The 16,475-nt window shown below is 37.9% G+C and overlaps 1 protein-coding gene across 2 annotated transcripts in view; it reads left to right on the forward strand.

Annotated features, from left to right (window-relative positions):
- The window catches only part of LOC133659755 (cytochrome P450 11B, mitochondrial-like), a 33,111-nt gene extending 18,562 nt beyond the window's left edge, over positions 1 to 14,549 (forward strand). For both annotated transcript variants that reach the window (XM_062062452.1, XM_062062453.1), the window contains 3 exons: positions 5,103 to 5,181; positions 9,358 to 9,561; positions 10,898 to 14,549. In XM_062062452.1, coding sequence (XP_061918436.1) covers positions 5,103 to 5,181; positions 9,358 to 9,561; positions 10,898 to 11,008 — 394 coding nt within the window. In that variant the 3' untranslated portion in view covers positions 11,009 to 14,549. The remainder of the gene's footprint in view (positions 1 to 5,102; positions 5,182 to 9,357; positions 9,562 to 10,897) is intronic.
- Positions 14,550 to 16,475: the final 1,926 nt, after the last annotated feature.

Consider the following 16,475-nt stretch of genomic DNA (forward strand, 5'->3'; position numbering starts at 1 on the left):
CCCCGAGGCATTCCCAGACCAGCCGGGAGACATAGTCTTCCCAGCGTGTCCTGGGTCTTCCCCGTGGCCCCCTACCGGTTAGACGTGCCCGAAACACCTCCCTAGGGAGGCGTTCGGGTGGCATCCTGACCAGATGCCTGAACCACCTCATCTGGCTCCTCTCCATGTGGAGGAGCAGCGGCTTTACTTTGAGCTCCTCCCGGATGACAGAGCTTCTCACCCTATCTCTAAGGGAGAGCCCCGCCACCCGGCGGAGGAAACTCATTTCGGCCGCTTGTACCCGTGATCTTGTCCTTTCGGTCATAACCCAAAGCTCATGACCATAGGTGAGGATGGGAACGTAGATCAACCGGTAAATTGAGAGTTTTGCCTTCCGGCTCAGCTCCTTCTTCACCACAACGGATCCATACACCGTCCGCATTACTGACGACGCAGTACCGATCCGCCTGTCGATCTCACGATCTACTCTTCCCTCACTCATGACCAAGACTCCGAGGTACTAACCCATCTCCTAACCCGGAGATGGCACTCCCCCCTTTTTTTTAAATCATGAACATAATTAGCTCATGGATGAGGAGCATGGCGCTGAGGCGGCCAAGGACCCAACTCGCCCCTTAAACCCTTCTGCCATGTCTCCAGTAGGACCAATCAAAGTACTGTTTCTTGCTCACTTGAATCTTTAGCTTCAGACCAGCCTGGACAGGATGCGGCAGCAGAGGAAGAGGATGGTGTTGAGGCAAGAGCAACAAGTCCTGGAGTAACTTCAGAAGCTTCAAGAGAAAAGATTCAAGGAGGCTTAGGAAAGCACCCTCAACCGGGAGAATGGACCGAGGGCAGCAATGGAGGATGACTGAAGCGGTGCAAGGACTGGACACCATGTTGTAGAGTGTCGGCCAAGTTATCGTAGCATGCCTGTGTCGACGAGATGAAAGGTGGAACTAAAAAAGCTCTCGCTAGAACCCGACGGTCTTGGCGACCAGCTAGCTTCTTCACCCCTGCAATCGCTGTACCAGCCAGCCACCATCCACCTGACACGGATGTCAACTTCCCTGTTACGCATTCTGTCACCGCCAAACCACTTATCCGAACGGAATTTCCCCAGTTTGGAGAGTCCAGAAGGTCCTCCGATGTCGCAGACTGAAACGTCCTAGCACTCTGCCTTTTGAGTAATGCTGGGTTGATGGTAACACTCAATGCCGTTCTAAAGGGTCCTGCAAGGAGTTAGTGGTTGGCAGCCCGCACCAAAATAACCAGGTGGTATATATTTAAGCAGTTGTTGGTGGGCTCCCTGATTGAACATGATTGGAGCAACACTAAAGACTATGGGAGTCATGTCCAGCAGTGCAACCCTCAAAAAAGTCTGGCTGAGTCAAAGTGGGGCGGATCTCTCTAAAAATAGGGTGTACTAAAAATAGTATAGAAGTAGTATACAGTGTGTACTATAAGTAGTATAGAAGTAGTATACAGTGTGTACTATAAGTAGTATAGAAGTAGTATACAGTGTGTACTATAAGTAGTATAGAAGTAGTATACAGTGTGTACTATAAGTAGTATAGAGGTAGTATACAGTGTGTACTATAAGTAGTATAGAAGTAGTAAACAGTGTGTACTATAAGTAGAATAGAAGTAGTATACAGTGTGTACTATTAGTATAGAAGTAGTATACAGTGTGTACTATAAGTAGTATAGGAGTAGTATACAGTGCTATAAGTAGTATAGAAGTAGTATACAGTGTGTACTATAAGTAGTATAGAAGTAGTATACAGTGTGTACTATAAGTAGTATAGAAGTAGTATACAGGGTGTACTATAAGTAGTATAGAAGTAGTATACAGGGTGTACTAAAAATAGTATAGAAGTAGTATACAGTGTGTACTATAAGTAGTATAGAAGTAGTATACAGTGTGCACTATAAGTAGTATAGAAGTAGTATACAGTGTGTACTATAAGTAGTATAGAAGTAGTATACAGTGTGTACTATAAGTAGTATAGAAGTAGTATACAGTGTGTACTATAAGTAGTATAGAAGCAGTATACAGTGTGTACTATAAGTAGTATAGAAGTAGTATACAGTGTGTACTATAAGTAGTATAGAAGTAGTATACAGTGTGTACAGTATAAGTAGTATAGAAGTAGTATACAGTGTGTACAGTATAAGTAGTATAGAAGTAGTATACAGTGTGTGCAGTATAAGTAGTATAGAAGAAGTATACAGTGTGTACAGAATAAGTAGTATAGAAGTAGTATACAGTGTGTACTATAAGTAGTATAGAAGTAGTATACAGTGTGTACAGTATTAGTATAGAAGTAGTATACAGTGTGTACAGTATAAGTAGTATAGAAGTAGTATACAGTGTGTACAGTATAAGTAGTATAGAAGTAGTATACAGTGTGTACAGTATAAGTAGTATAGAAGAAGTATACAGTGTGTACAGAATAAGTAGTATAGAAGTAGTATACAGTGTGTACTATAAGTAGTATAGAAGTAGTATACAGTGTGTACAGTATTAGTATAGAAGTAGTATACAGTGTGTACAGTATAAGTAGTATAGAAGTAGTATACAGTGTGTACAGTATAAGTAGTATAGAAGTAGTATACAGTGTGTACAGTATAAGTAGTATAGAAGAAGTATACAGTGTGTACAGAATAAGTAGTATAGAAGTAGTATACAGTGTGTACTATAAGTAGTATAGAAGTAGTATACAGTGTGTACTATAAGTAGTATAGAAGTAGTATACAGTGTGTACTATAAGTAGTATAGAGGTAGTATACAGTGTGTACTATAAGTAGTATAGAAGTAGTAAACAGTGTGTACTATAAGTAGAATAGGAGTAGTATACAGTGTGTACTATAAGTAGTATAGAAGTAGTATACAGTGTGTACTATAAGTAGTATAGAAGTAGTATACAGTGTGTACTATAAGTAGTATAGAAGTAGTATACAGTGTGTGCTATAAGTAGTATAGAAGTAGTATACAGTGTGTACTATAAGTAGTATAGAAGTAGTATACAGTGTGTACTATAAGTAGTATAGAAGTAGTATACAGTGTGTACTATAAGTAGTATAGAAGTAGTATACAGTGTGTACTATAAGTAGTATAGAAGTAGTATACAGGGTGTACTATAAGTAGTATAGAAGTAGTATACAGTGTGTACTATTAGTATAGAAGTAGTATACAGTGTGTACTATAAGTAGTGTAGAAGTAGTATACAGTGTGTACTATAAGTAGTATAGAAGTAGTATACAGTGTGTACTATAAGTAGTATAGAGGTAATATACAGTGTGTACTATAAGTAGTATAAAAGTAGTAAACAGTGTGTACTATAAGTAGAATAGAAGTAGTATACAGTGCTATAAGTAGTATAGAAGTAGTATACAGTGTGTACTATAAGTAGTATAGAAGTAGTATACAGTGTGTACTATAAGTAGTATAGAAGTAGTATACAGTGCTATAAGTAGTATAGAAGTAGTATACAGTGTGTACTATAAGTAGTATAGAAGTAGTATACAGTGCTATAAGTAGTATAGAAGTAGTATGCAGTGTGTACTATAAGTAGTATAGAGGTAGTATACAGTGTGTACTATAAGTAGTATAGAAGTAGTAAACAGTGTGTACTATAAGTAGAATAGAAGTAGTATACAGTGCTATAAGTAGTATAGAAGTAGTATACAGTGTGTACTATAAGTAGTATAGAAGTAGTTTACAGTGTGTACTATAAGTAGTATAGAAGTAGTATACAGTGCTATAAGTAGTATAGAAGTAGTATACAGTGTGTACTATAAGTAGTATAGAAGTAGTATACAGTGCCATAAGTAGTATAGAAGTAGTATACAGTGTGTACTATAAGTAGTATAGAAGTAGTATACAGTGCTATAAGTAGTATAGAAGTAGTATACAGTGTGTACTATAAGTAGTATAGAGGTAGTATACAGTGTGTACTATAAGTAGTATAGAAGTAGTAAACAGTGTGTACTATAAGTAGAATAGAAGTAGTATACAGTGCTATAAGTAGTATAGAAGTAGTATACAGTGTGTACTATAAGTAGTATAGAAGTAGTATACAGTGTGTACTATAAGTAGTATAGAAGTAGTTTACAGTGTGTACTATAAGTAGTATAGAAGTAGTATACAGTGCTATAAGTAGTATAGAAGTAGTATACAGTGTGTACTATAAGTAGTATAGAAGTAGTATACAGTGTGTACTATAAGTAGTATAGAAGTAGTGTACAGTGTGTACTATAAGTAGTATAGAAGTAGTATACAGGGTGTACTAAAAATAGTATAGAAGTAGTATACAGTGTGTACTATAAGGAGTATAGAAGTAGTTTACAGTGTGTACTATAAGTAGTATAGAAGTAGTGTACAGTGTGTACTATAAGTAGTATAGAAGTAGTATACAGTGTGTACTATAAGTAGTATAGAAGTAGTTTACAGTGTGTACTATAAGTAGTATAGAAGTAGTATACAGTGCTATAAGTAGTATAGAAGTAGTATACAGTGTGTACTATAAGTAGTATAGAAGTAGTATACAGTGCTATAAGTAGTATAGAAGTAGTATACAGTGTGTACTATAAGTAGTATAGAAGTAGTATACAGTGCTATAAGTAGTATAGAAGTAGTATACAGTGTGTACTATAAGTAGTATAGAGGTAGTATACAGTGTGTACTATAAGTAGTATAGAAGTAGTAAACAGTGTGTACTATAAGTAGAATAGAAGTAGTATACAGTGCTATAAGTAGTATAGAAGTAGTATACAGTGTGTACTATAAGTAGTATAGAAGTAGTGTACAGTGTGTACTATAAGTAGTATAGAAGTAGTATACAGGGTGTACTAAAAATAGTATAGAAGTAGTATACAGTGTGTACTATAAGGAGTATAGAAGTAGTATACAGTGTGTACTATAAGTAGTATAGAAGTAGTATACAGTGTGTACTATAAGTAGTATAGAAGTAGTGTACAGTGTGTACTATAAGTAGTATAGAAGTAGTATACAGGGTGTACTAAAAATAGTATAGAAGTAGTATACAGTGTGTACTATAAGGAGTATATAGATAGTACACACTTCATAAAAACCTCAATGTTGTGTATTGTTGTGTCAGGTTGTATCCAGTAGGCATTGCTGTTCAGCGATATCCCGTAAGAGATATCATTCTTCACAACTACAAGGTTCCAGCAGGGGTGAGTATCATCAGCACACATGCCATCATCAGCGGTATCGTCCATCATAGGCGGTATCGTCCATCATGAGAGTTATCGTCCATGATGTGCGTTAATCGTCCATCATGAGCAGTATCGTCCATCATGAGCGTTATCGTCCATCATGAGCAGTATCGTCCATCATGAACGGTATCCTCCATCATGAACGATATCGTCCATCATGAGCGATATCGTCCATCATGAGCGTTATCGTCCATCATGAGCATGATCACCCATCATGAGCGATATTGTCCATCATGAGCGATATTTTCCATCATGAGCGATATCGTCCATCATGAGTGATATCGTCCATCATGAACGGTATTGTCCATCTTGAGCGATATCATCCATCATGAGCAGTATCGTCTCATGAGCGATAACGTCTATCATGGATGTTGTCGTCTATGAAGAGCGTTATCGTCCATCGTGAGCGCTATTGTCCAACATTAGCGTTATGGTCCATCATGAACGATATCGTCCATGATGTGCGTTAATCGTCCATCATGAGCAGTATCGTCCATCATGAGCGTTATCGTCCATCATGAGCAGTATCGTCCATCATGAACGGTATCCTCCATCATGAGCAGTATCATCCATCATGAACATTATCGTCCATCATGAACGATATCGTCCATCATGAGCGATATCGTCCATCATGAGCGTTATCGTCCATCATGAGCATGATCACCCATCATGAGCGATATTGTCCATCATGAGCGATATTTTCCATCATGAGCGATATCGTCCATCATGAGTGATATCGTCCATCATGAACGGTATTGTCCATCTTGAGCGATATCATCCATCATGAGCAGTATCGTCTCATGAGCGGTAACGTCTATCATGGATGTTGTCGTCTATGAAGAGCGTTATCGTCCATCGTGAGCGCTATTGTCCAACATTAGCGTTATGGTCCATCATGAACGATATAGTCCATGAAGAGCGTTATCATCCATCATGAGCGTTATCATCCATCATGAACTATATCGTCCATGAAGAGCGTTATCATCCATCATGAGCGTTATCATCCATCATGAACTATATCGTCCATGAAGAGCGTTATCGTCCATCATGAGCGTTATCATCCATCATGAACTATATCGTCCATGAAGAGCGTTATCGTCCATCATGAGCATTATGGTCCATCATGAACGATATCGTCCATGAAGAGTGTTATCATCCATCATGAGCGTTATCGTCCATCATGAACGATATCGTCTATGATGAGCGTTATCGTCCATGATGAGCATTATCATCCATCATGAACTATATCGTCCATGAAGAGCGTTATCGTCCATGAAGAGCATTATCATAAATCATGATCGTTATCATCCATCATGAACTATATCGTCCATGAAGAGCGTTATCGTTCATCATAAGCGTTATCATCCATCATGAGCGTTATCATCCATCATGAACGATATCGTCCATGAAGAGCGTTATCATCCATCATGAGCGTTATCATCCATCATGAACTATATCGTCCATGAAGAGCGTTATCGTCCATCATGAGCGTTATGGTCCATCATGAACGATATCGTCCATGAAGAGTGTTATCATCCATCATGAGCGTTATCATCCATCATGAACTATATCGTCCATGAAGAGCGTTATCGTCCATCATGAGTGTTATCATCCATCATGAACTATATCGTCCATGAAGAGCGTTATCGTCCATGAAGAGTGTTATCATCCATCATGAGCGTTATCATCCATCATGAACTATATCGTCCATGAAGAGCGTTATCGTCCATCATGAGTGTTATCATCCATCATGAACTATATCGTCCATGAAGAGCGTTATCGTCCATCATAAGCGTTATCATCCATCATGAGCGTTATCATCCATCATGAACGATATCGTCCATGAAGAGCGTTATCATCCATCATGAGCGTTATCATCCATCATGAACTATATCGTCCATGAAGAGCGTTATCGTCCATCATGAGCGTTATCGTCCATCATGAACGATATCGTCTATGATGAGCGTTATCGTCCATGATGAGCGTTATCATCCATCATGAACTATATCGTCCATGAAGAGTGTTATCGTCCATGAAGAGCGTTATTATCCATCATGAGCGTAATCATCCATCATGAACTATATCGTCCATGAAGAGCGTTATCATCCATCATGAGCGTTATCATCCATCATGAACTATATCGTCCATGAAGAGCGTTATCATCCATCATGAGCGTTATCATCCATCATGAACTATATCGTCCATGAAGAGCGTTATCATCCATCATGAGCGTTATCATCCATCATGAACTATATCGTCCATGAAGAGCGTTATCGTCCATCATGAGCGTTATCATCCATCATGAACTATATCGTCCATGAAGAGCGTTATCGTCCATCATGAGCATTATGGTCCATCATGAACGATATCGTCCATGAAGAGTGTTATCATCCATCATGAGCGTTATCGTCCATCATGAACGATATCGTCTATGATGAGCGTTATCGTCCATGATGAGCATTATCATCCATCATGAACTATATCGTCCATGAAGAGTGTTATCGTCCATGAAGAGCATTATCATAAATCATGATCGTTATCATCCATCATGAACTATATCGTCCATGAAGAGCGTTATCGTTCATCATAAGCGTTATCATCCATCATGAGCGTTATCATCCATCATGAACGATATCGTCCATGAAGAGCGTTATCATCCATCATGAACTATATCGTCCATGAAGAGCGTTATCGTCCATCATGAGCGTTATGGTCCATCATGAACGATATCGTCCATGAAGAGTGTTATCATCCATCATGAGCGTTATCATCCATCATGAACTATATCGTCCATGAAGAGCGTTATCGTCCATCATGAGCGTTATCATCCATCATGAACTATATCGTCCATGAAGAGCGTTATCGTCCATCATGAGCGTTATGGTCCATCATGAACGATATCGTTCATGAAGAGTGTTATCATCCATCATGAGCGTTATCATCCATCATGAACTATATCGTCCATGAAGAGCGTTATCGTCCATCATGAGCATTATCGTCCATCATGAACGATATCGTCTATGATGAGCGTTATCGTCCATGATGAGCATTATCATCCATCATGAACTATATCGTCCATGAAGAGTGTTATCGTCCATGAAGAGCGTTATCATCCATCATGAGCGTTATCATCCATCATGAACTATATCGTCCATGAAGAGCGTTATCGTTCATCATAAGCGTTATCATCCATCATGAGCGTTATCATCCATCATGAACTATATCGTCCATGAAGAGTGTTATCGTCCATGAAGAGCGTTATCATCCATCATGAGCGTTATCATCCATCATGAACTATATCGTCCATGAAGAGCGTTATCGTCCATCATGAGCGTTATGGTCCATCATGAACGATATTGTCCATGAAGAGTGTTATCATCCATCATGAGCGTTATCATCCATCATGAACTATATCGTCCATGAAGAGCGTTATCATCCATCATGAGCGTTATCATCCATCATGAACTATATCGTCCATGAAGAGCGTTATCGTCCATCATAAGCGTTATCATCCATCATGAGCGTTATCATCCATCATGAACGATATCGTCCATGAAGAGCGTTATCGTCCATCATGAGCGTTATGGTCCATCATGAACGATATCGTCCATGAAGAGTGTTATCATCCATCATGAGCGTTATCATCCATCATGAACTATATCGTCCATGAAGAGCGTTATCATCCATCATGAACTATATCGTCCATGAAGAGCGTTATCGTCCATCATGAGCGTTATCGTCCATCATGAACGATATCGTCTATGATCAGCGTTATCATCCATCATGAACTATATCGTCCATGAAGAGTGTTATCGTCCATGAAGAGCGTTATCATCCATCATGAGCGTTATCGTCCATCATGAACTATATCGTCCATGAAGAGTGTTATCGTCCATGAAGAGCGTTATCATCCATCAAGAGCGTTATCATCCATCATGATCGTTATCATCCATCATGAACTATATCGTCCATGAAGAGCGTTATCGTCCATCATGAGCGTTATCGTCCATCATGAACTATATCGTCCATGAAGAGCGTTATTGTCCATCATGAGCGTTATCGTCCATGATGAGCGTTATCGTCCATGATGATCAGTATCGTCCATGAAGAGTGATATCATGGTGTGTCCCACAGACCATGGTCCAAGTGTGTCTTTACCCTCTGGGGAGGAGTGCAGAGGTCTTTGACAAGCCGCTGACCTTTGACCCTGGACGGTGGGGGGCGGAGAGAGGCGGCGAGGAGGGGGCGGGCTTTCGCTCGCTGGCGTTCGGCTTCGGGGCGAGACAATGTGTCGGCCGCAGGATCGCAGACAACGAGATTCAACTCTGCCTCATGCACGTAAGTCACGCACCACACTTTATCATATTCAATGTTTACAAGTGGAAAAAGAAGCTAAGCTAATTGCTGTGAAACATGTGATTACATCATACACATCTAAGTTATGTCAAACATCTATACTATTATTACATATACCATTATCAGCCATAATACTATTATCAGCTATACTATTGTCAGCTATAATACTATTATCAGCTATAATACTATTATCAGCTATAATACAGTTCTCAGATATACTATTATCAGCTATAATACTATTTTCAGATATGCTATTATCAGCTATAATACTATAATCAATTATATTATTATCAGCTATAATACTATAATCAATTATATTATTATCATCTATACCACTATTTTCAGCTATACTATTATCAGTTATATTACTATTATCAGATATACTATTATCAGCTATAATACTATTATTGGCTATAATACTAATATCAGATATACTATTATCAGCTATAATACTACTATCCGCTACAATACTATTTTCAGATATATTATTATCAGCTATAATACTAGTATCAGATATACTATTATCAGCTATAACACTATTTTCAGCTATACAATTATCAGCTATATTTCTATGATCAGATATACTATTATCAGCTATAATACTATAATCAGCTATAATACTACTGCCGGCTATAATATTATTATCATGTATACTATTACCAGCTATAATACTATTATCAGATATATTATTATAAGCTATATTACTATTGTCTGATATACTATTATCAGCTATAATACTATTATCAGATATACTATTATAAGCTATATTACTATTGTCAGATATACTATTATCAGCTATAATACTATTATTAGCTATAGTACTATTATCAGTTACTGTATACTATTATCAGATATAATACCATTATCAGCTATAACACTATTATCAGTTATACTATTATTAGCTATAATGCTAGTATCAGATATACTATTATCAGCTATAATACTATTATCAGATATACTATTATAAGCTATATTACTATTGTCAGATATACTGTTATCAGCTATAATACTATTATCAGATATACTATTATAAGCTATATTACTATTGTCAGATATACTATTATCAGCTATAATACTATTATCAGCTATAGTACTATTATCAGTTACTGTATACTATTATCAGATATAATACCATTATCAGCTATAATACTATTATCAGTTATACTATTATTAGCTATAATGCTAGTATCAGATATACTATTATCAGCTATAGTACTATTATGAGATATATTATCAGCTATACTATTATCAGCTATAATATTATTATCAGCTATAATACTATTATCCTCTATAATACTATTATTTTATACTATTGTAGATCCTGCTGAACTTCCACCTCAGTGTGTCGTCCTCACGAGACCTCGACACCAAAGTTACGCTCATCCTTCAGCCTGAGACTCCACCCAGGATCACCTTCCGGAAGATCTGAGACACACACACACACACACACACACACACACACACACACACACACACACACACACACACACACACACACACACACACACACACACACACACACACACACACACACACACACACACACACAGAGAGAGAGAGAGAGACATGTTAGCATGCCGTACAAAGAGCAGCGAGAGACGAGGACCAGAACCAGCAGAGGACTTCCAGAATCTGCTGACCCGAGCCCATGGTGTGGTTCCAGGGTGTCATCATACAGGATCTCCTTCCCGCACGCAGCCCGACCACCTGGTCCTGGTCCTGAGGTGGTGGATCAGATCCAGACGCTGCACCTTCAGCTTGTGGTCCTCCCCAAGTACTGCGACGTCATGTGTGATGTCACCACTCTGTTGTCTTCTGTGTGATGTCACCACTCTGTTGTCTTCTGTGTGATGTCACCACTCTGTTGTCTTCTACCATCATGTGTGATGTCACCACTCTGTTGTCTTCTACCATCATGTGTGATGTCACCACTCTGTTGTCTTCTGTGTGATGTCACCACTCTGTTGTCTTCCACCATCATGTGTGATGTCACCACTCCGTTGTCTTCTACCATCATGTGTGATGTCACCACTCTGTTGTCTTCTACCATCATGTGTGATGTCACCACTTTGTTGTCTTCTGTGTGATGTCACCACTCTGTTGTCTTTTGTGTGATGTCACCACTCTGTTGTCTTCTACCATCATGTGTGATGTCACCACTCTGTTGTCTTCTACCATCATGTGTGATGTCACCACTCTGTTGTCTTCTGTGTGATGTCACCACTCTGTTGTCTTCTACCATCATGTGTGATGTCACCACTTTGTTGTCTTCTGTGTGATGTCACCACTCTGTTGTCTTCTGTGTGATGTCACCACTCTGTTGTCTTCTACCATCATGTGTGATGTCACCACTTTGTTGTCTTCTGTGTGATGTCATCACTCTGTTGTCTTCTGTGTGATGTCACCACTCTGTTGTCTTCTGTGTGATGTCACCACTCTGTTGTCTTCTACCATCATATGTGATGTCACCACTCTGTTGTCTTCTGTGTGATGTCACCACTCTGTTGTCTTCTGTGTGATGTCACCACTCTGTTGTCTACTACCATCATGTGTGATGTCACCACTCTGTTGTCTTCTGTGTGATGTCACCACTCTGTTGTCTTCTACCATCATGTGTGATGTCACCACTCTGTTGTCTTCTGTGTGATGTCACCACACTGTTGTCTACTACCATCATGTGTGATGTCACCACTCTGTTGTCTTCTGTGTGATGTCACCACTCTGTTGTCTACTACCATCATGTGCGGTGTCACCACTCTGTTGTCTTCTGTGTGATGTCACCACTCTGTTGTCTTCTGTGTGATGTCACCACTCTGTTGTCTACTACCATCATGTGTGATGTCACCACTCTGTTGTCTTCTGTGTGATGTCACCACTCTGTTGTCTACTACCATCATGTGCGATGTCACCACTCTGTTGTCTTCTGTGTGATGTCACCACTCTGTTGTCTACTACCATCATGTGCGATGTCACCACTCTGTTGTCTTCTGTGTGATGTCACCACTCTGTTGTCTTCTGTGTGATGTCACCACTCTGTTGTCTACTACCATCATGTGTGATGTCACCACTCTGTTGTCTTCTGTGTGATGTCACCACTCTGTTGTCTACTACCATCATGTGCGATGTCACCACTCTGTTGTCTTCTGTGTGATGTCACCACTCTGTTGTCTACTACCATCATGTGTGATGTCACCACTCTGTTGTCTTCTGTGTGATGTCACCACTCTGTTGTCTTCTACCATCATGTGTGATGTCACCACTCTGTTGTCTTCTGTGTGATGTCACCACTCTGTTGTCTTCTACCATCATGTGTGATGTCACCACTCTGTTGTCTTCTACCATCATGTGTGATGTCACCACTCTGTTGTCTTCTACCATCATGTGTGATGTCACCACTCTGTTGTCTTCTACCATCATGTGTGATGTCACCACTCTGTTGTCTACTACATCATGTGTGATGTCACCACTCTGTTGTCTACTACATCATGTGTGATGTCACCACTCTGTTATCTACTACCATCATGTGTGATGTCACCACTCTGTTGTCTTCTACCATCATGTGTGATGTCACCACTCTGTTGTCTTCTGTGTGATGTCACCACTCTGTTGTCTTCTGTGTGATGTCACCACTCTGTTGTCTTCTACCATCATGTGTGATGTCACCACTCTGTTGTCTTCTGTGTGATGTCACCACTCTGTTGTCTACTACCATCATGTGTGATGTCACCACTCTGTTGTCTTCTGTGTGATGTCACCACTCTGTTGCCTACTACCATCATGTGCGATGTCACCACTCTGTTGTCTTCTGTGTGATGTCACCACTCTGTTGTCTTCTGTGTGATGTCACTACTCTGTTGTCTACTACCATCATGTGTGATGTCACCACTCTGTTGTCTTCTGTGTGATGTCACCACTCTGTTGTCTACTACCATCATGTGCGATGTCACCACTCTGTTGTCTTCTGTGTGATGTCACCACTCCGTTGTCTTCTGTGTGATGTCACCACTCTGTTGTCTACTACCATCATGTGTGATGTCACCACTCTGTTGTCTTCTGTGTGATGTCACCACTCTGTTGTCTACCACCATCATGTGCGATGTCACCACTCTGTTGTCTTCTGTGTGATGTCACCACTCTGTTGTCTACTACCATCATGTGTGATGTCACCACTCTGTTGTCTTCTGTGTGATGTCACCACTCTGTTGTCTACTACCATCATGTGTGATGTCACCACTCTGTTGTCTTCTGTGTGATGTCACCACTCTGTTGTCTTCTACCATCATGTGTGATGTCACCACTCTGTTGTCTTCTGTGTGATGTCACCACTCTGTTGTCTTCTACCATTATGTGTGATGTCACCACTCTGTTGTCTTCTACCATCATGTGTGATGTCACCACTCTGTTGTCTTCTACCATCATGTGTGATGTCACCACTCTGTTGTCTTCTACCATCATGTGTGATGTCACCACTCTGTTGTCTACTACATCATGTGTGATGTCACCACTCTGTTGTCTACTACATCATGTGTGATGTCACCACTCTGTTATCTACTACCATCATGTGTGATGTCACCACTCTGTTGTCTACTACCATCATGTGTGATGTCACCACTCTGTTGTCTTCTACCATCATGTGTGATGTCACCACTCTGTCGTCTTCTACCATCATGTGTGATGTCACCACTCTGTTGTCTTCTACCATCATGTGTGATGTCACCACTCTGTTGCCTTCTACCATCATGTGTGATGTCACCACTCTGTTGTCTTCTACCATCCTGGAAATGACCCAAGCCTTGACTTTGGTGTATTTTGTTTCTTTGCAAAAAATGTCATTGTCAAATCTGAGGGGGTTTTAGCATCCTGATAGAACACCGAGGAGTACCTGCTGGTGTCCAGAGAGCCAGCCCTACATTCTGTACTAAGATACCACGCTGCACCACCTGTGTCTCAAAGCTCCAAATAAATATTCAGTAGACATTCAGATCCCTCAACATTTCTTTATTAAACAGAAATTCCATTCCATTGTTCAACGATCTTCACCTTCGTCATCCTCGATCGCCCACACATCCACCTCATCCTTCAGCCCGGTAGAAGGTGGCACACCTGCCACATGAAATTAGGTGGGAGGCCACACAAAATAACCAGGCAGGACTAAAATAAATGACTTTATTTTCAAACTATTACAACTTTACTTCCACAATATTAGACTTTTATTCTTGTAAAATCATGACTTTATTTTCAAAATATTACAACTTTACTTCCACAATATTAGACTTTTATTCTTGTAAAATCATGACTTTATTTTCAAAATATTACAACTTTACTTCCACAATATTAGACTTTTATTCTTGTAAAATCATGACTTTATTTTCAAAATATTACAACTTTACTTCCACAATATTAGACTTTTATTCTTGTAAAATCATGACTTTATTTTCAAAATATTACAACTTTACTTCCACAATATTAGACTTTTATTCTTGTAAAATCATGACTTTATTTTCAAAATATTACAACTTTACTTCCACAATATTAGACTTTTATTCTTGTAAAATCATGACTTTATTTTCAAAATATTACAACTTTACTTCCACAATATTAGACTTTTATTCTTGTAAAATCACGACTTTATTTTCATTATATTACAACTTTACTTCCAATATATTAGACTTTTATTCTTGTAAAATCATGACTTTATTTTCAAAATATTACAACTTTACTTCCACAATATTAGACTTTTATTCATGTAAATTCATGACTTTATTTTCAAAATATTACAACTTTACTTCCACAATATTAGACTTTTATTCTTGTAAAATCATGACTTTATTTTCAAAATATTACAACTTTACTTCCACAATATTGGACTTTTATTCTTGTAAAATCATGACTTTATTTTCAAAATATTACAACTTTACTTCCACAATATTAGACTTTTATTCTTGTAAAATCATGACTTTATTTTCAAAATATTACAACTTTACTTCCACAATATTAGACTTTTATTCTTGTAAAATCATGACTTTATTTTCAAAACATTACAACTTTACTTCCACAATATTAGACTTTTATTGTTGTAAAATCATAACTTTATTTTCATAATATTACAGCTTTACTTCCACAATATTAGACTTTTATTCTTGTAAAATCATGAATTTATTTTCAAAATATTACAACTTTGCTTCCACAATATTAGACTTTTATTCTTGTAAAATCATGACTTTATTTTCAAAATATTACAACTTTGCTTCAACAATATTAGACTTTTATTCTTGTAAAATCATGACTTTATTTTCAAAATATTACAACTTTACTTCCACAATATTAGACTTTTATTCTTGTAAAATCATGACTTTATTTTCAAAATATTACAACTTTACTTCCACAATATTAGACTTTTATTCTTGTAAAATCATGACTTTATTTTCATTATATTACAACTTTACTTCCACAATATTAGACTTTTATTCTTGTAAAATCATGACTTTATTTTCAAAATATTACAACTTTACTTCCACAATATTAGACTTTTATTCTTGTAAATTCATGACTTTATTTTTAAAAATATTACAACTTTACTTCCACAATATTAGACTTTTATTCTTGTAAAATCATGACTTTATTTTCAAAATATTACAACTTTACTTCCAAAATATTAGACTTTTATTCTTGTAAAATCATGACTTTATTTTCAAAATATTACAACTTTACTTCCACAATATTAGACTTTTATTCTTGTAAAATCATGACTTTATTTTCAAAATATTACAACTTTACTTCCACAATATTAGACTTTTATTCTTGTAAAATCATGACTTTATTTTCATTATATTACAACTTTACTTCCACAATATTAGACTTTTATTCTTTTAAAATCATGACTTTATTTTCAAAAT

Source organism: Entelurus aequoreus, linkage group LG11 (assembly GCF_033978785.1).
Source record: "Entelurus aequoreus isolate RoL-2023_Sb linkage group LG11, RoL_Eaeq_v1.1, whole genome shotgun sequence".
In the NCBI taxonomy this organism is placed as follows: Eukaryota; Metazoa; Chordata; class Actinopteri; order Syngnathiformes; family Syngnathidae; genus Entelurus; species Entelurus aequoreus.